The sequence below is a fragment of the Triticum urartu genome, chromosome 6A (assembly GCF_056163025.1).
Source record: "Triticum urartu cultivar PI428250 chromosome 6A, HENAU_Tu73, whole genome shotgun sequence".
Classification (NCBI taxonomy): Eukaryota; Viridiplantae; Streptophyta; class Magnoliopsida; order Poales; family Poaceae; genus Triticum; species Triticum urartu.
The window spans coordinates 566,869,038-566,888,140 of record NC_141878.1 but is presented as its reverse complement, the minus strand read 5'-3'; the positions used below and the strand labels follow the sequence as shown (position 1 = coordinate 566,888,140).

Here is a 19,103-nt window from a genome sequence, read left to right as displayed (position 1 = left end):
TTCCTGTTGCTAGGCTATATATTAGCTATGTAAGCTGTAAGGCAGGATCATCTTATCTCTTGTATATTTGGGGTTGAACCCTAGCCGCCGCCATGTTCTGGCCGGCATAAACCTTCTTCTGTAATCAAGCATTTTCTGTAGTAGAATCCCGCTCGGTGCATTGATTTCCTTGTGTGATCTCTGAATTTCTCTGAATCTTGAGCCTCTCTGACCTCAACTAGTTCAGGGCATGACAGATACCACTTTAGTTACTAAGTACCTTCTTATATTGCATGGTATTCTCTTACTTATAAATCTGTAGAATCCCAATGTGAAACTGTGTACAAGATTAGTAAAACTTGTATAAATTTTGTCGTTTGTGCACTTGCATGATACTACTATCACCTCTCTCATCATTGGTTGTAGTATCCCATCATTAGTACTAATCGTTTGTGCACTTGCATGGTGTTGGTGGCATTGCATAATATCACTGTGACTCTGTGAGAGGTGTTGAGTGTACTACATGTTTAAGTTAATTTTAGTTTGCAGGGACGAGAAAGCATGGTAGGCACAAACAAGGAGCAAGTTAAAGGTATCGTCTACCTAGGCTAGCTTTATCAAAGGTGTCGTCCACCCGACACATGAACATGCATACAGCGTAGTAGTATATAGGTGGGTGGTACCTTTTGCAATTGGTTTAGTTAGGCTTTATCGTCTACCAAGGCTTTATCAAACCAACCGACACATTAGCTAAAGCATGGTGCGCACGCCAGTATTCTATGGTTGCATTGGTTTAACCCTGGCATAGATCTTTAGGTGATAATTAGTTAACTAAACCAATTGCAAAAGGTACAGCATGCAGCTCTCATTGGAGTGCACTGCCGCGAATGTCTCAAAAATAAATAAATAGCTGCCGCATATCTTGGGGAAATATAATACCGCTACTGGTGCTCGAATCAAGGATTACAGCAGGGTAGAACTGTGGATTTTTACCATGGAATTTGCTAAGCATCATCCTACTCTCTGCATCAAGCCTGTGCGTACTACAGCTCGCCGCAGACAAACGTAGCTTAGTGGCTAGTGAGCGAGACTAAGCTTGAGGTTTTACTGGCTATTTGCATATACGTCAAAAAGTAAAATTAATTTTCAGAGTTTGCAGGCAGGGTGCACATACAAGTGGACTATAGATTATTACTACGTTGTAATGGATCTACTTTGTAAGAGCCAGAAAATAAGCATCTTCTTGGCTTAAACAAGTACACACTCCACATTCCACAGACATAGAAATGCTCCCCCGATGCAGCGTAAATAATTAATTTCCAGCGCAGTCTGCAGATTGTTTACATTAACTAATGAATGTGGATCTCGAGGGAGAAAAATAATACTCCCTCCGTCCGAAAATACTTGTCATCAAAATGGACAAAAAGGAAATGTATTTAGAACTAAATGCATCTAGATACATCCCCTTTTATTCATTTTGATGACAAGTATTTTCGGACGGAGGGAGTATGAATTTAAAGGACTGCAGTAGCATATAGATGACACCATCAAGTTAGGCAGCTCTCTTCACCAGCCTTTGCTTGCTTCTCACACGCGCACCGCACACAAACACTGCTAGCTCGCTAGTGAACCCAGAGAGGAAGGAGGCCAAGCTCGAGATGGCAATGCCAATCGTGAGCGCCGCAGCGGGGGTGATGAACCCCCTCATTGGCAAACTCACCACACTGATGGGAGACGAGTACAAGAAGCTCAAAGGAGTGAGGAAGGAGGTGACTTTTCTCAAGCACGAGCTCAGCGCCATGAATGCTTCCCTTGAGAAGCTGGAGTTCATGGAAAAACTCGAGCCAAATACCAAGAACTGGAGGGACCATGTCAGGGAGATGGCCTATGACATGGAGAATTGCATCGATGACTTCATGCAGGATCTTGGAGGTGCCGACGCCAAGCCCAGTACAGGCTTTGTGAAGAGGACTGTTCGGCGCCTGAAGACACTGAGGGTGCGGCACCGGATTGCCGGCCAGATTGAGGAGCTCAAGGCTCTTGCAGTAGAGGCGAATGAACGGCGAATAAGGTACCACAGATGCGAAACACCATGTAGGAGGTCTCACTATTTTTGAAGTCCTTCATGTTTTGCATGGTACTCCAATCATAGCCCTCAAATCCCTATTCTATTTTTCTCCATTTTACATTTATATATATGCAAACTATATTCATAAACCACATTCTACCGTAATATATCCCAAACATATGTATTGTGCTGCAATCCACATATAGTTTGACAATATTTCAAATACTCAAAATACTTTAATTCAAATTCATATTCAAAACAGAAAGCATGGTAATCATCAAACATAGACATGCCAAATAGTTTAAAGGCATTCAAGGGAAACTATGATGCGCCATGGCCTTGCCACATGTGTGCCCCTAGATAATCTTCAAGTTGTGGACAAATCTTCATCTCACAAATCTAGCGGTGCACCTGAAGAAACGCCTCAACTAAGAACATGATTTAAGGCGCATTCTATTGTGAGAAACATATGCAATTGTAACATCCTCCTTTGACATTCTAATCAATTTCAGGTACAAGATTGACGACTGCAATACTAGCTGTGGCTCCGTGAATATTGATCCGCGGATTTCAGTGATCTACAAAGACGCTGCTGGACTTGTGGGTACTGATGGCCCAAAGAAGAAGGTTGTCAGTTTGTTAACACTCACCGAGAAGAAGCACAAGGTGGTGTCCATCGTGGGATTCGGAGGACTGGGGAAAACTACCCTTGCTAATCAGGTGTATGATGATCTCGAAGGGCAATTTGACTGTAAGGCATTTATTCCTGTCTCTCAAAAACCAGACATGCCACGGTTTCTCAATAGCCTAAGCTTAAAGCTTGGGATAAATGAGTCCTCCGGTATTTGTGAGGTGGAAGACATCATCGGTCAACTTAGAGAACACCTTGCAGACAAGAGGTATAGTTACATCTTTACTTCTACAAGCATTCTTGCATTTCTGCAGGATAGTTGAGTAATAGTTTAACTAGATTTAAGTTTACACCCTATGTTTCCAAATGTATTTTGCCTGTCCGCATATGACTTTACTATAAATGTTTTTTTACAAAGAAAGACAAATAATTATAAAATCATCAGAATTGAAAAGTGTGTTCCAACACTGATCCAACAATGTCAATTGGTTGTAACATTACTCACATAATATTAGATATCACATAATTTGAGAAGTCAAAATGTACCTGACATACAGAGAAACCAAGGGAGAAGTGCAAGCATGCCTTACAGTCAAGTTGCCCTCCAAGATCATGAGCCAACCGATGGATCATTTATACAGAACTAAAGTTTAGAATATATACTAGCTCGTTGGCAGTTTATATATGAAACTAGATCAGTTTGCAGAAGTCATTTGTCCTGGATCTACATGTTAATGATACCAGATTAGAACGCGGAAGGGAAATTTTAATTGCGAGTTCTCCGCCCTTTTGAACATGATACTTAATTAGTGTGCAGAATTATAATTCGCACTGCCAAATGATCATTGATTTGTTCATTAATGTAGTCGTTAAAACGTGGTATTAGACAGCTATGCAAAACCAAAGTCTGGATCGTGGACTGGTTGCCTGCCACTGAACTTGTTGGTTCTTAGTAAATACTTCCTCTGTCCCAAATTACTTGTCCCAAAAATGGATAAAAATGGATGTATCTAGACCTAAAATACGTCTAGATACATCTATTTCTTCGGCAAGTAATCCCGGACGGAGGGAGTATTTCATATAAACAAAGTTGTCAACGTGATGAAGTAGGTCGCTTGTATGTAACATTAGACAAATATGTGGAGTTGATATCCAGATCAGCAAATGTTTATATTAGGCCAGTAGGAAGACCTACAGTCCAAGTAGCATTTTCATGTGGTGTTAAATTAGGAATATGCCAGTGATCTGCAAATAAAGAAATACAATGTATACTACCATATTGACCGCTCTCACTACTGAATGTGTCATCATACAGCAGCAAAACAACTTGTTATGGAAAATTGGCAGTGATCTGTTTTGATGAAGAAATAAAACCTGCTATTTTGGAAGCCAAATTTTAACACGCCACGCAAGCTGTCGCTGTTATTTTGGCTTGAAAATTACACAATTATGTCTAACCTATCCATAAGAATGGCATTTGTGTGGCGTGATTTCCCCAAGGTTATTTGATTTTATTGATGCTTTAACCTGCAATATTTTTAGATGCCTCCTAATGCAATTTATAATGCCCTATTCAACAGGTATTTTATTATAGTCGATGACTTGTGGGGTGAAGAAGCATGGGACATTATAAGATGTGCTTTTCCAGAAAATGCTAACGGGAGTAGAGTAATAGTAACCACAAGAGTGGAAGCCGTTGCAATGTCAGCATGTTCTTATCACTATGAGCACATCTACAAAATGAAGCCCCTCAGCTCTGAAGATTCGAGAAGGTTATTCACGAGCAGAGTATTTGGGTCTGAAAACAAGTGTCCATCTAATTTTGAGGAAGTTTCAAATGAAATTCTGAAGAAATGTGGCGGATTGCCACTTGCAATCATTACTATAGCTAGCCTATTGGCTTCCCGTCGAGAAAGATCAAGGAATGACTGGGATAACATAAAGAATTCTCTGGGTGCCCAGTTTGCCGTAAACCCCACACTGAAAGGGATGAGGAGTATATTAAACCTCAGCTATATGAATCTTCCTCTTCATCTCCGCACTTGTTTCCTTTACCTTGGTATGTATCCAGAAGACTCTGAGATTCTGAGGGATGATCTAGTCCGAAAATGGATAGCCGAAGGCTTTGTCAGTAATTCACATGGAACGAATTTGGAGGATGTTGGGATAAGTTATTTCAATGAGCTAGTCAACAGAAGCCTGATTCAGCCTACAATGAGCATATACGGGCAGGTGTGTTGCAAAGTACATGACATGATGCTGGATCTGATCTTGAGAAAGTGTTCAGAAGATAATTTTAATAGTGTGGCATATAGTTCTAAAGAGATGACAAGACTGCGTGACTGCACTTACAAGATCCGTCGGCTGTCTCTGATATCAAGTGTTGATAGAACAACAAAAGAAACAATATCTTGGACAGTTTCGGATAGCACGTCACAAGTTCGGTCATTGACATGGTTCGGAGATTGCAAGTCCATACCTCGTCTTTCTCAGTTAAAGTATATCCGTGTGTTATCCTTTGAATATCCATATATACCTGGGAGCTCACATCTGGACCTCACTGCTATCAGCCAATTGTTTCAACTGAGCTATTTAAAGGTTTCATCTTATTTCTATGCGAAGCTTCCCACTGAAATTCGGGGGCTTGTGCATTTGGATACGTTGGATGTACCAAATGGAAGCATCCCCTCAGACATAGAGCACTTGCCCCGCTTGTCTAATCTGACAATGGGTTTGTATGAGATGATTGGGCTACCTGAAAAGATCGGGGTCATGGAATCACTTCGCACACTCAATGGTTTCACACTGGAGAGGAGTTCGCTGGAGGCTCTTGAGGGCCTTGGTAAGCTGACTAATCTGAGTAGTCTGAAGCTTGATAGCTCTGATGATGATGATTGCGATCTGCTGGAGAAGGCAATGTTCGAGGTTGTGGTCTCTTCTATTTGTAATCTACGCAACCTCAAATATCTCGAGATCGAAGGCTATCATGATGATAAGGACAACATTTTAGGCTCGGTTTCAGATCCTCCCGCCCTTATCGAGGAAATGTGCCTTACCAACTGGAAGATGTTAGGAGTTCCCAAATGGATCAGTGATCTCAATTGCCTGCATAGCCTGCAATTATTTGTTAAGGAGACGAAAAATGATGCGATTACTATTCTTGGAGGACTGCCATCCCTCGTCTACCTCCACCTTAGAGTTGCGACATGCCCTAAAGAAGAGGCTGTAATCGTTAGCAAGGGATTATTCCCAGTCCTGGAGTGCCTTGGATTCTCCTCTGACGAAGATGTTACAGCACGTCTGCGCTTCGAGGCAGGAGCTACGCCCAAACTACGAGACCTCAGTCTGACACTATATACGCTGTGCTGGGGAGGAGCTGCGCCAGCAGGCATGGAGCACCTCTTAGACCTGCAGCAAATCAGTTTTACTTCATGCGGCAACCACAAGGAATCTGTTGAAGAAGTGAAGCTCAAAATCCAGTCTGCTTTTAGGAACGCCCTGCAGCTGCACCCAAGCCCTCCTTCCTTGGATATTATCTGTTACGACTTTTGAGTGAAGCATAAACGGACCACGTGCACTGAGCAATCTGTCTCTGGACGGCCTCTACTGTAACTTTCATCGTTTCCTCTGCTATATGCATGTTGTATACTGTTCTTCATTCATTTCTCTGGTGTTTAATGTCTTGAGTGTTGTTGCATCAATATCTCCAGTGCACTCTGAGAGGGTATCAACTCCAAACCTCAACCATTCATTTATGCTTTCTACAGTACATGTTGCTGTATATTCAGCAAACCATGTGATTATTGAGGGATTATTTGGTTTGAGAAATGGCTGGCAAAACGGTTAGTTACTACTAGCTATCGTAATTTGCACGGACAACCTTAGAACTGGTCTTTGAAAAGCCTGGAAGTGATTTGAGCCCGATTATTTTCCAAATCTTAGTTTCCGTTTTTATATCTTCCGCTTCTGCTAAAGCTAACAAGCCACCTGCCTACTGATTACTGATTACTGCACATTGATGTCTGCACTTACCTCGTCAATAAGATGTCTCTGCACTGTGCAGCTCATCCCTAACAAGGATGGGATAGAAAGTCGATCGAGCGGTCGAGTGACGAGTAATGATTACTGGAAGCTACTACTCCGTCCCGTAATGTAAGGTGTTTTTTGACATTAATATAGTGTTAAAATATGTCTTATATTATGAGACGGAGGGAGTAGTAGCTAGTGTCTTCCACTAGTGTTCTCGGCTCGCTCACTAACTGGATTAACAATTGACATGCATGACCATCAGACTCTCAACGCAAAATCAGGGGAAGCTATGCGGAGAAGCAGAGAGCATTGCGGCCGTGGCAAGTGCTCTTCAGGCCGTGAATGCAGGTTTGCAGAAGATTGGGAGTGTTGGCCAGATCAAGACAGGATTGAAGTGGTGACGTGTTTCTGAATATGGCTGACTCAAGGCAAAAAAGTATGTCCCATTTCATCCAGTTACATTCAAGCTGTCGGCGAGACCGTCGATGTCGCGCCGTCGCCGATGGTGATCTACACGGACGCGCGGTGTTAGAATAAATCCGAGGCATACCGTCGATCATCTGAAGACCAAGCAATTACACAAGCACGACACCGAGATTTGTTAACGAGGTTCACCGACATGGCTACATCTCCGGGGTTTGACTACGGGCGCTCCTCCCCATGACACCGTCACAATACCGCACCCGGGTCGCCCGGGCGCGGGCACACGCCGCCGGCTCCCCCGCGTGCCCGTGCTATTATGTTGGCATAGGTTACATCGTGTGTCTAGCCCCGCTATATATGAGAGGCTCAGGATACAAGTGTCCTACTAGGACACGACTCCATATCCTATCTAAACACAATACAACTACAAGTCCAACTGTAACCTACCTTGTACACAATATTCGACACAACTCTAACAAACTTCACCTTGGCGAATATTCCCCACCACCTTAAGTTCGTCGATGCATCAAACTTCCATGTACATTGGACTTGAGCTTATCCTGTGAGCACCGCTGCTACTCCAAAGACTCCATATGACTCCACCTGCAACTTGTAGTCCCTTCTTTTCTTGACCACAGTCAACACTCGAGCAAAATTAAGTTCCTTGTTACTCTAGTTTGAGCTCTCAACTTCCAGAGTATCCGTCCAACACCATCACACACTGATCACTGACCTGCGTGAAAGTGAACAACTCACATATTGGGTATCACACATAAGAGTTACCTGAACTCAACATCACCGCTCCTTTCTTGACCGCCTGTCTGAAACTTGAAGAAATTTCACCGTTGCTTGTAGTCATTCCAAGTCAAATTCGCAGTTGTCTCACCACATGTATGACCACCAGAGCCCTGGCCCGTCTCCATGTCCGTGCGTACCGCACGCCTCGCCGTTATTACCGCGTCGAGCCTCCGCTGTCCTGGTCGAGTCTCAAGGGTCGCGAAACCACATCACTCAACCCCCACTGCAGAGTACCACCGATCATGACCGACCGATGACGAGTATCACGTCTCCATCAGACCACTGGTACCCAGTCCAATCCACGTGTCTCTCGCTATCCCACTGAAATAGGCTTCGACTCTCCGTTAACTTATGCCGTAGCCCCTCCATCAGTTCAGAGTGAAGTCGTCCATCAGACTCCAGCTCCACCTTCAACATGACTCCATGTAGCTGCGCTATGCTACCCCGCGCTCCGTTGACTTCAAGCTCTCTTATGTGTGCACCATCTTGAATCAACCCCGCACCATAGTCTGTCAAAGCCGCATAAGCCCTCAGGCCTGCACCACGTGTTTCCACGCCCCAGAAGTCGGTCACCATCAGCATCACGCTCCTATGTCGTCGTCGCTGAAATCACCGCCGTCTTCTGTTTTGACCGACATCCCCGTCGATCCGTCAGACAGTCCAGTCCGACTCAGCCGAATTATCCGACTGCAACCATGCCCCACCCTGCGTCGTGTCCGCCCGCACACCTCCGTGCATTGCTTGACGCCCTGTATATGCATGTTCCCTGCACGCGCATTGCAGACTCCACCAAGCCTTATGCGTATGTAGTTGTCCTTGCCTTGTGGCTGCCCATTGTAATGTTCTCAGCTTGCTCCTTGGTACCGTCCTTAAGCACATCAGCAAACCGACCGAAGAAAAAAAACATGTCCATGCAACATGACCGTAGAGTCCAAATTGCACAATCCCTTCTCTTCTTCCTTTAATTCCCTTTGCTGTACCGCTCAACCAGGACTTAAATCATGCCTGCCATAAAATGTACTTGCAGCGACGACTCAAACTTGGACTTTTTTTTTTTCACACAAATCTCACTTCGTACGTACAACCCTGCACGTCTTGACACAGAGCTCCCCAGCCTCGCGCATAGGCCTGGTGCGTCCAGCCCCGCCTGGGCCAGCGTGCCGCAGCCAGCCTGGGCCGCTGCTCTACAGCGCCAACCCACATGGGCGCCTAACCTGCGCCAGAGCCGCCGTCCGTACGCTATGTCACGAGCTTCCGTGCGCACACGCCCTCGATCTGATCTCGCCCAAACTTCATACACACCGCCGCGATCTGAGGCGGTATCTCGCCGAGACTCGAAACATCGAGGATTTCCGCTGTACGCCTTGCTCCACGTGCGCCCGAGGGTTTCTGCACGCCAACACGCGTCTGCCGTCAGCTTCCGAATCGATCTGCCGATCTCGATGCTTGCCTATGCGCCTGTCGTCGCTTGCACGCGCTCTGCTGCACGCACCGCTGCCTTCCGATTGCTTCCTAGCAGAACTCCCGCCGCCCATCGATCTTTTCCGGTCTCAGGTCTCGATCACTGACCAATTCGACGAATTCTACTCCGATCTCTAGATCAACAACCGCAACCTCAAATCGAACCTTGCTCATGATACCACTTGTTAGAATAAATTCGAGGCATACCGTCGATCATCCGAGGACTAAGCAATTACACGAGCACGACACCGAGATTTGTTAACGAGATTCACCGACATGGCTACATCCCCGGGGCTTGACTACGGGCGCTCCTCCCCATGACACCGTCACAATACCGCATCCCGGCCGCCCGGGCGCCGGCACACGCCGCCGGCTCCCCCGCGTGCCCGTGCTATTATGTTGGCATAGGTTACATCGTGTGTCTAGCCCCGCTATATATGAGAGGCCTAGGATACAAGTGTCCTACTAGGACACGACTCCATATCCTATCTAAACACAATACAACTACAAGTCCAACTGTAACCTACCTTGTACACAATATTCGACACAACTCTAACACGCGGCGGTCCCTGGTGTCGCGCACCTCACAGTCCATAATGTTTGTACCCGACGTTGGACACCCGGTGGCTGCACTGGTATGCGTGCACGTGACCGTCGACGACGACGTCGACCCTGGCGCCGACGGCCCGCTGCTCAAACTGCGCGCGCATCGGCAGGTAGTGGAAGCTGTAGCTGAGCTACAGTTGCTCTTGTATCACGGCGAGTGAATCAACACGACGATCCACGGACCGGTCGGCGTGCTTCCTGCAGCCACAGCCACTGCGACGTGTACTTGCCGTACGCCAAGTAGGATGCCACAAAGACAACTAGACAACGTGCGGGCTTGCTACTATTTTCCTTCCAAAACAGAGGACAAAAGCCTCGTCTATTTATTACAAAAAAAAATTAAATACATAGAGCAACTTTTAGCAGAGTGATCATATGTGTTGGATTGATAATAACCACGCGCATACCGATTTCGGTTAAAAAAGGTTGATCCATCCAAGTCGCCAATCACTGACGATTTCCACAACTCATTGTAGCGCCGCCTCCGGCCGTCACCGGTCCCCGCTGATGACGCCATGGATATCGCATCGACCCCCGCATCTCATTCCCTTGGTTTGGAGATGGATCTCACGACTTCCTTGTCTGTCGCGCCTCTTGCTCCTCCATGGGCCTCAAGGGCAGGCCACCACTGCCTAACTTGTATGTGTTACCACCGATGTCGTCAACTTAGGGCGATGGCCTCCCCTGCCAGCGCCGCAATGCCCCACAACGAAGAAACATAGGTAGAAGACGGCGGCGCCCCACATCCGCCTCCTCCACCCTGCATCTCGGTGGAGGGCGAAACTCAAGCGCCTACCCAGCCGGACGCACTCGAAGATTTACTGATGAGGTTATGAAAAACATCCATCATTGTCTTTTGTTTCGATTGGTTTGATTGAATGCAATGTGACCGTGTAAGAATGCTTGTGTTTAATGATGATTTCACGCATTTTGAAGTATCGGTGGCGGATAACGAGTCATTCCTGATAGTATGATGCGCTATTTATTTTTTGCGACTAATGATGTCGATCTTGATGGCCCAATGGTGTGGCACTTTGAACAATAAGATGTCGAGGGCAAAGATACCAAATTGGATCAATCCCAGCCCTCTAGTTTGTCAAGGAAGAAGAAATTTGGGTCACAAACTGCGCCACGGAAGTAGAAAATTCTCTTGTGAGGGCATGGCAAGGCATCACTCTTGAGAGATTAAATGGTGCAAACTATTGGGGGTACATCGAGGAGCATTTCCATTAACGACTTGGGCATAACTCGAATTGTACACTTAAATCTCGCACACACCAATGGGGTATGATTGAAGTGATGTACAACCGTTCGGCGGGTTGTTTGGACCAGGTGACGCACGCTCCTCCTAGCGGTGTCACCATTGATCAATATGTTAGCACTCACTGTTTTGATTGCCACATTTGCATCACTTTGAATATTTTATTCAATTTAGCATTTGTATGTTGTATGGTAATATATCGCAAGAGAGGTAGCGGCAAATGGCCAAGTTGAAGGGCAAATCATTTGTCCTCCAACATTGTTGGAATGTGTTGAAAGAATGAGAAGTGGAAATCAAGGAATGATGAGGCTCCTCCAATCATAGGAAGTCGTAGAGCAATTCCTCTCTTGATTTGGATGACGCCTAGGAAGATGCATGATGGTGATGGAGAGAAAAGGTGAAAGTGCAACTCTTTTTCCAAAGTGTGTTAAGAAGCCCACCATCATTCTTGAAGCAGTTACATCACAGAAGCTCTAGATTTGGCAGGCTTTCTTCGGCATGTCCGGGTCTCACAATGACATTAGAGTGTGCTACAGTGGTATCCGGTGTTTGTTAGGATGACTGAAGGACAAGCTTATCTATACAATTATGTTGTCAATGATCATGACTACAACATAGGCTATTTTAATGATATCTATCCTCTATGTGCGACCTTCATCAAGACTATCTCTAAGCCAGTTGGTTAGAAAAAGCTCATTGACAAGGAGGTAGAAATGATATGGATAGAGCATTTGGAGTGCTCCAAGCATGTTTTGTAGTTGGTCGAGGACCTGCAAAAATATGTTGTTTCATCATGTATAACATGATTGTGGAGGACGAGGGTGAAGGAGCCGTATGAGGTCTGAAATTTGAGATCACTGGTCTGAAATTTGAGAACACAAGTGATCCTATCCAACTTGCAATTAAAAGTCCGGCAATGTTTGAGGAGTTTCTTTTTTTATTTTTGCAGTTAAAGTTTGAGGAGTTTGTCCAGATGAATCAACAGATTCGGCGCCGAGCAACTCGTGAGTAGTTTAAGAATGATTAGACGAGCATTTGTGGACGATTAAAGGGGACAACTAGAACATAAGTTGAATTCAAGTTGAATTATTTTATTTGAAACTTAATGTTTGGTTTGTAATATTTAAATTTGAACTAGTGTTGTACTTGAATATTTTCGTTGCTTGAAGAATTATGCTCATGTATAGTTATTTTGGAGTGCCACGGACTTGAAAAAAAAACAGAGACAAACATGGGCGAAAGTTTGATGGATATGATGCATGTCCGACTTTCGTATTCGTGTCTGCGAACCCATAGCGAGTCCGATTCGAAGGCGGCGTTGAAGACGGACTCAGACTTATATGTTTGAAGCATTTGACAGTAATCTTGGGGTTTCGAAGTGCTTCCTGCAGGTACGGCTATGGTATTTCTGTTGTCCATTTCCGGCATCCGGTCGTGCATGGTGCATTCATGCAAAGTTCGAGACCAAAGGAGAAGCGATCAACTCAAGCAAAACGCCGTTGCAGTCACATTGTGTGCGACTAGGGCGATCGCACTACATGATATTGATACTCTATTCACAGTCGACACAGCAGTTCGTACGCTCTGCACCACACAGACAGGAGTGTCTTCGCGGAGCACGAGCTAGTGGAGCGCGCAGGAGACGTCGCATCCATCCACCTGCTCCAACTCGTCATGTTTTTGTTTTGTGTCCTGCGTCGAAAAGGTGGCGAGTGGTCTACCGTTGCACTCGCTGTCGCCGCCCCGCCCACCGTGTCGCTTTCGCGTACGTGCCCGCGCGGTCCTCGTACGCTTCACCGGAGGCCGGCGATGAGGTCGTCGTAGAACGCGCTGAACGCCCCCATCTCCCCGCGCGGCAGCGCCACCCCGACCTCGATGCCGCCACCGCCGTCGAGGTTCTCCGCCAGGGCCAGCGCGCCCGTCCGTTCCACCGAGACGATCTCAACCTTCTGCGGTCGGCCCCAGGGCTCACCCAGGTCCGCTGCTGCGTAAATCCCCAGCTTTGGTGACCCGGCCACGGTCACCGCGCGCGCCGCCGCGCACTCCCGCACGAGACGCACCCACCAGTATGCGTCCCGCAGCGCCCGCCCCTGCTCCGCGAGCGCCTCGATCGCTCGCCAGATGGACGCCGACGCCGCCGACGCGTTGAGGCCGACGCCATGATCATCCTCCGCCTCCTCCACGCGGCAGAGACCCAGGCAGTTGCCGAAGTAGTTCCCCGGCACCGGCGGGCTCGTGCGGGGTTTGCACCCGGTCACGAACCCAAACTGATGCCGCGCATTGCAGTTGGTACCGTTGCCGCCGCGCGCGTGCACAATGCCGGCCCACGCGGCACCGCACGCCAGCGCGTACGGCGAGCAGCGCCTCGCCGAGGTCTCCGACTCGACGCGCTTCCCCAGCCGGCCTAGCAGCTCCTCCGTGAACCGGAACGTCGCGAGCACGACGACGGCACCGCCCGGCCGCCTGCTCAGGTCCCAGTCGTCCAACCGCTCGTCGCCGGCCTCCGCGAGCTCGCGGACGAACAGCTCTCGGAGACCGGCGTCGTCGCGCACCACGCCGCGGTCGAACAGCGGCGGCGCGACGTCCACCACCTTCTTGTCGGCGCCGACGAGCAGGCGGTGGATGGCCGCCCACGTCCTAACAAAATGCACGTAGCTGGAGCCGTCGGCGACGGCGTGGTGCAGCGTGGTGCCGACGCAGATGCCGGCGCGAGGGAACACGGTGATCTGCACGGCGAACACTCCCCGAGACCCGCCGCCGCGGCTCGGCAGCGGGGGCAGCAGCGCCCGGAGCCTCGCAGTATCGCGCGGCTGGTCCCCCGCGAGGTCGCCGAAGTCGTCGCCGCAGACCGCCACCGTGAGGCGAACAGAGTCGCCGTCGTTGCACGCGACCTCGGGCTCGGCGGGCAGCTCGCACGGCAGCCGCCCGGCCAGCGGGTAGAAGTGGTGCAGCGCGGCGGCCAGGGACGCCTTGAAGAGGGGCAGCTCGCGGCGGAGGAAGCTCGGGACGTCGAGTAGGTCCCGGTCCGCGCTGCCGTAGAAGAGGACGCGCTGCACGGGCGGGAAGGCCCAGAAGACGAGGTCGAAGAACGTGAGCGGCAGCGCGCGCGGCTGCCCGGCCATTGCCGGCGGCGACGGCGAGACCTCGCACCGGTCCAGGACGGTCACGTGCTGCAGCGGCTCCGGCGCCATTGGTGCCTAGTGATCTGCTACCTCGAATCGAATCGTACTGGGGTGGCGTGGCTAGTGCTGTAGCGCGAGCGGGAGACGAAGTTCACGAGAAGGCCAGCAGAGCAGGAGACGTGGATGCACAGAGCCACCAGCTCCCTCGTACTACGAAATTGATGTTATGTTTTTGAGGGGCACAAAGTGCAGCTTGTCGGTAGCATACATATCATTTCGAGAAAGGGTCTGTTTAGGACGCATGTAGATGTGACATAACCTGATCTTTACTATGTCTGTGATCTATTTTTTTTGTCTTGGTTTTTTTATTCTTTGTTGCTGCCTTATTTGTGGGAGGTTAAATGTGATATCCTTCGCCAACAGAATACCTCCTCTGGTTTCCACGGCCGGGGGAGGTATTCTGTGGATAGCTTCGCGCTAGACACCTATTTTCTCACGGGCATGGTGCATACTAAGGTGGGAGATCCATGGTGGATCTCGGTGGTGTATGGTCCGCAACAGGTGGAGGCCAAAGGCCAATTCTTGGAGGAGTTGAGTAGAAGACGCATGACTTGTCATGGACCGTGGATGGTCTTGGGTGATTTTAATATGATCTTGAGCGCCGCCGATAAAAGCAACACTAATGTTAATACAAGGGTGATGGGGATGTTTAGGGACTTTGTGGACGACCACGAGTTGAAGGAAATGTACATGCACGGCAGGAGGTACACTTGGTCAAATGAGAGGGACTCCCCCACTCTGACCAAGATCGACCGCGTCCTTACTACAGTGGAGTGGGAGCTTGATAACAATGATTACCTGCTACAAGCGTTGTCAACTGGTGTGTCTGACCACGCACCCCTACTCCTCACTACCAGTGCGGGTTTCTGTGCTAAGAAGAGATTTCGGTTCGAGATGTTTTGGACAAAGTTGGATGGTTTCGATGAAGCGGTCAAGGAAGCGTGGGTTTGCGACCCTGAGATTGTTGATCCCTATAAGAGGTTGGATGCGCTATTGCGTAACGCGGCCGTGTATCTCCAAGCATGGGGGCAGAGGAGGATGGGCAACGTAAAGGTACTTATGCGAGTGGCTACATGGGTCATCCATAGACTGGATATTGCCCAGGAGATGCGACCTCTTGACAGACAGGAGGTTTGGCTCAGGAAAACACTCAAGCATACTTTATTGGGGTTGGCTGCTATGGAACGTACGATTAATCGTCAGAGATCAAGGATGAAATGGTTGAAGGAAGGTGACGCTAATACCAAACTTTTGCAAGCGGTCGCGAATGGGCGCAGATCTAAAAACTTCATCCCACACATTAAGAGTAATGGGGTGGTCATTACGGAGCAAAAGCAGAAGTAGGGTCTCTTTGGCCAGGCGTATGAGAATCTCATCGGCAGGGATAGTGCACGGGAGTTCTCTCTGGACTTGCAGTACCTAGGCATGCAACAGTATGATTTGTCGGAGCTTGAGGATATGATTACTGAGGATGAAGTGTGGAAGGTGATTAAAGAAATGCCACCGGACCGCGCCCCTGGCCCGGATGGGTTTATTGTAACTTTTTACCAGAGAGCATGGGCTACCATCAAGGAAGACATCATGGCGGCTATCATGAAGTTCTATGTTGGAGATGGCAGAGGGATGGCAAAATTGAATAAGGCTCACATCGTGCTCATCCCCAAGAGGTCCGACGCTGAGGAGGTTGGGGACTTCAGGCCAATTAGTCTGACACATAGTGTGCCAAAGTCCTTGCGAATCGCCTCAGGAAGCGCATGCCAACGATTGTGGAGGCAAACCAGTCGGCCTTCATCAAGGGCCGACACCTTCATGATAATTTCATGTTGGTCAGGCAGGTGGCCAGGAAGATATATGCAAGGAAGAAACCAGGAGTGTTTCTAAAGCTGGATATATCTCGGGCTTTTGACTCGCTTTCATGGCCCTTCCTTTTCGAGGTTATGGCAGCGAAGGGTTTTGGGGTGAGATGGAGATCCTGGATGGCTATACTTCTTTGAACGGCTAGCACTAAGGTGATCGTAGATGGGGTTCCGGGCAAAAGCATTGCACTGGCGTGCGGTCTGCGGCAAGGGGATCCCGTCTCCCCTCTTCTTTTCATATTGGCTATGGATGCGCTCACGGCTATTGTCAGGAAAGCCTTGGAGTTGGGAGTGATTACTGATATGGTGGGGATCGCGGCTGTCCAGAGGATTTCGATCTACGCCGACGATGTGGCTTTGTTCATCAAGCCGACTACCCAGGAGCTAAGTTTTGTTAGAGCTGCACTTGATGCTTTTGGAGTGGCTTCGGGACTGCACGTTAACTACAGGAAGTCATCCGCGGTGGTGATCCGAGGGGAGGAGGAGGATAAGGCAAGGGTAGCTGCCCTGCTGCAGTGCACAATAGCTGAGTTCCCGTGCAAATACCTAGGCCTGCAGTTGGCAGTCAAGTGCCTCACCAAAGCAGATTGGCAGCCCTTGCTGGATCAAGTTAGGCATCTCGTCCCGGCTTGGCAGAGGGGATTGATTCAACGCCCGGGCAGACTCATCCTAGTGCAATCAGTCATTTCGGCTAGGCCGATACATCATCTCATGATTGCGGACGCTCCTGCCTGGGTGTTGGAGGAGATTAACAAGTGGATGCGATCTTTCTTCTGGGCTGGTAAGGACAAGGTGAATGGTGGGCAGTGCCTAGTCGCTTGGGATAATATCTGCAGACCCAAGTGTAATGGAGGGCTTGGAATCAAAAACCTGAAGTTACAATCTTTGGCGCTGAGAGCTCATTGGGAGTGGCTTCGAAGGACCGAGCCTTCTAGGCCGTGGCAAGGGCTACCAATGATGGATGACCATGATGCGAGAGAAGTGTTTGACAGCCTGGTGCGGATTGAGGTTGGTTCAGGCGAGAAGATCTTGTTCTGGAAAGACCGGTGGATTAATGGAATGGCGGTCATAGACATCGCACCCCTGATCCTTGACACGGTGCAGCCAAGAACTATCAAGTCCAGAACGGTGCAGGAGGGCTTGACGGATGGTAGATGGGTTCTGGACTGTCAACCCGAGGCCTCTTTCATGGCTCAACTCCAGTGCATGCATTTATGTCAGGCGGTGGCCTCGGTGGCTAGGAACCTGGATGTGCCTGACAGTTTTGCTTGGTCTTGCTCCACCACGGGTGCCTATTCGGCGAAGGCGATCTATAGTAGCCTTTGCTCTGACCTGCCACGACCACCTTTGGCTAGTGGCATTTGGAGGAGCTGGGTGCCTCTGAAGTGTAAGATTTTCGCGTGGCTGGCTATGCAGTACAGGATTTGGACTTTGGATCGGAGAGCGCGACACGGCCTGCAGGACGAGCCTTCCCCGTGCTTTTTCTGCTTGCAGGATCAGGATGACACCGATCACATCCTATCCAGCTATACGTATGCCAAGGAGGTCTGGTGCACACTTCGGTACACACTTCATATCAACATCGGAGATCAGGAGGCAGGGGAACCCACCTTTCACTGGTGGATGAGAGTCAGGGTCAGCTTCCAGACGGCGGAGAAGAGGGGTTTCGATACTTTGTTTATTGGGACCATCTGGACTTTGTGGAAGCAACGGAACGCAAGGGTTTTTAACAGAGTTAACCAACAAATGCGACCTAGGGAGGCAGCGAGGTGGATCCTAGATGAGTTGGCAGAGTGGAAACTCGCGGCGGGAGGTGTAGGAGGTTTACAACGTTTCGTGAGAATAGCCTAGTTTTTTCTATGTTTGGTGTTGGAGTGGGTGTGTGGATACCTGAATGTTCGCATTTGGGTGTCACTTCTTGTAAATGTCTTTGCTCCCTTCTATAAAAATATGGTACGCCATTGGCGTACTCTCGAAAAAAAAGATGTGATATCCTTAGAAAACATCTAGATGTGAATTAGACAAACTGTTCGAGAAAATGCAGAGAGATACAAACACAAAGGGCGTGTTTGGTTGCCCACATTAGGCCCGGCCTGACCCGCGCGGGAATAAGAGCATCTCCAGCCGTTCACCCCCAGGACGCATAAAAATCGCCTCCTGGGGGCGAGCCGGCGATACAATCAGTGCTGGGGCGGTTTTGCGCCCAGTCGTCGCCCCCAGGTGCCGATATTGGCCCACTTTTTAGCCCCATTTCGATGAATAAAGGGCCCATATGGGCGACAATAGGCCCACATTCGGCGTGGTTCGCCGTTGCTCGGCGTTCAATTATCAACATAATTTTTTATCACATATTTCATCACAGAAAAATCAAATACTTCAACAAAATAGTACAACAACAAATAGTTCAATACAAATTATATAGTTCAACAAATAAAAACTCATATTTCATCACACGTCGCGCCTGGCGTCGCCCTTGAGCCTCCATAGGTGCTCTATCAGATCTTGCTGCAGTTGATGATGCACTTGTGTGTCTCGGATCTCCTGACGCATACTGAGATAGGCAGTCCAGGTTGCCGGTAGCTGGTGATCAACTTCGGCTAGAGGACCCTGCCTGTAGTATGGTTCAGTGTCAAACACTGGGTCTTCTTGCTCGCTCTCGATGATCATGTTGTGCAAGATGACACAGCAAGTCATAATCTCCCACATTTGATCTTTCGACCAGGTCTGAGCGGGGTACCGGACAACAGCAAATCAAGATTGGAGCACACCAAATGCCCGCTCGACATCCTTCCTGCAAGCCTCCTGAACC

At 48.7% G+C, this 19,103-nt stretch overlaps 3 protein-coding genes across 3 annotated transcripts; 2 read left to right on the top strand and 1 right to left on the bottom strand.

Annotated features, from left to right (window-relative positions):
* The first annotated feature begins 1,527 nt into the window (after positions 1–1,527).
* Positions 1,528–6,363, top strand: LOC125530113 (disease resistance protein RGA5-like). The gene is made up of 3 exons (XM_048694512.2): positions 1,528–2,050; positions 2,560–2,946; positions 4,259–6,363. Exons 1-3 carry the CDS (start codon positions 1,638–1,640, stop codon positions 6,228–6,230), a joined length of 2,772 nt encoding a protein of 923 aa, XP_048550469.2. The 5' UTR covers positions 1,528–1,637; the 3' UTR covers positions 6,231–6,363.
* A 6,445-nt stretch (positions 6,364–12,808) lies between these two features.
* Positions 12,809–14,627, bottom strand: LOC147966382 (malonyl-CoA:anthocyanidin 5-O-glucoside-6''-O-malonyltransferase-like). Its single transcript, XM_087527239.1, has one exon. The coding sequence runs from the start codon at positions 14,445–14,447 to the stop codon at positions 13,050–13,052; it is 1,398 nt and encodes a 465-aa protein (XP_087383365.1). The 5' UTR covers positions 14,448–14,627; the 3' UTR covers positions 12,809–13,049.
* A 378-nt stretch (positions 14,628–15,005) lies between these two features.
* LOC147966381 (uncharacterized) lies at positions 15,006–15,782 on the top strand. Its single transcript, XM_087530809.1, has one exon. The coding sequence runs from the start codon at positions 15,006–15,008 to the stop codon at positions 15,780–15,782; it is 777 nt and encodes a 258-aa protein (XP_087386935.1).
* The last annotated feature ends 3,321 nt before the right edge of the window (positions 15,783–19,103 follow it).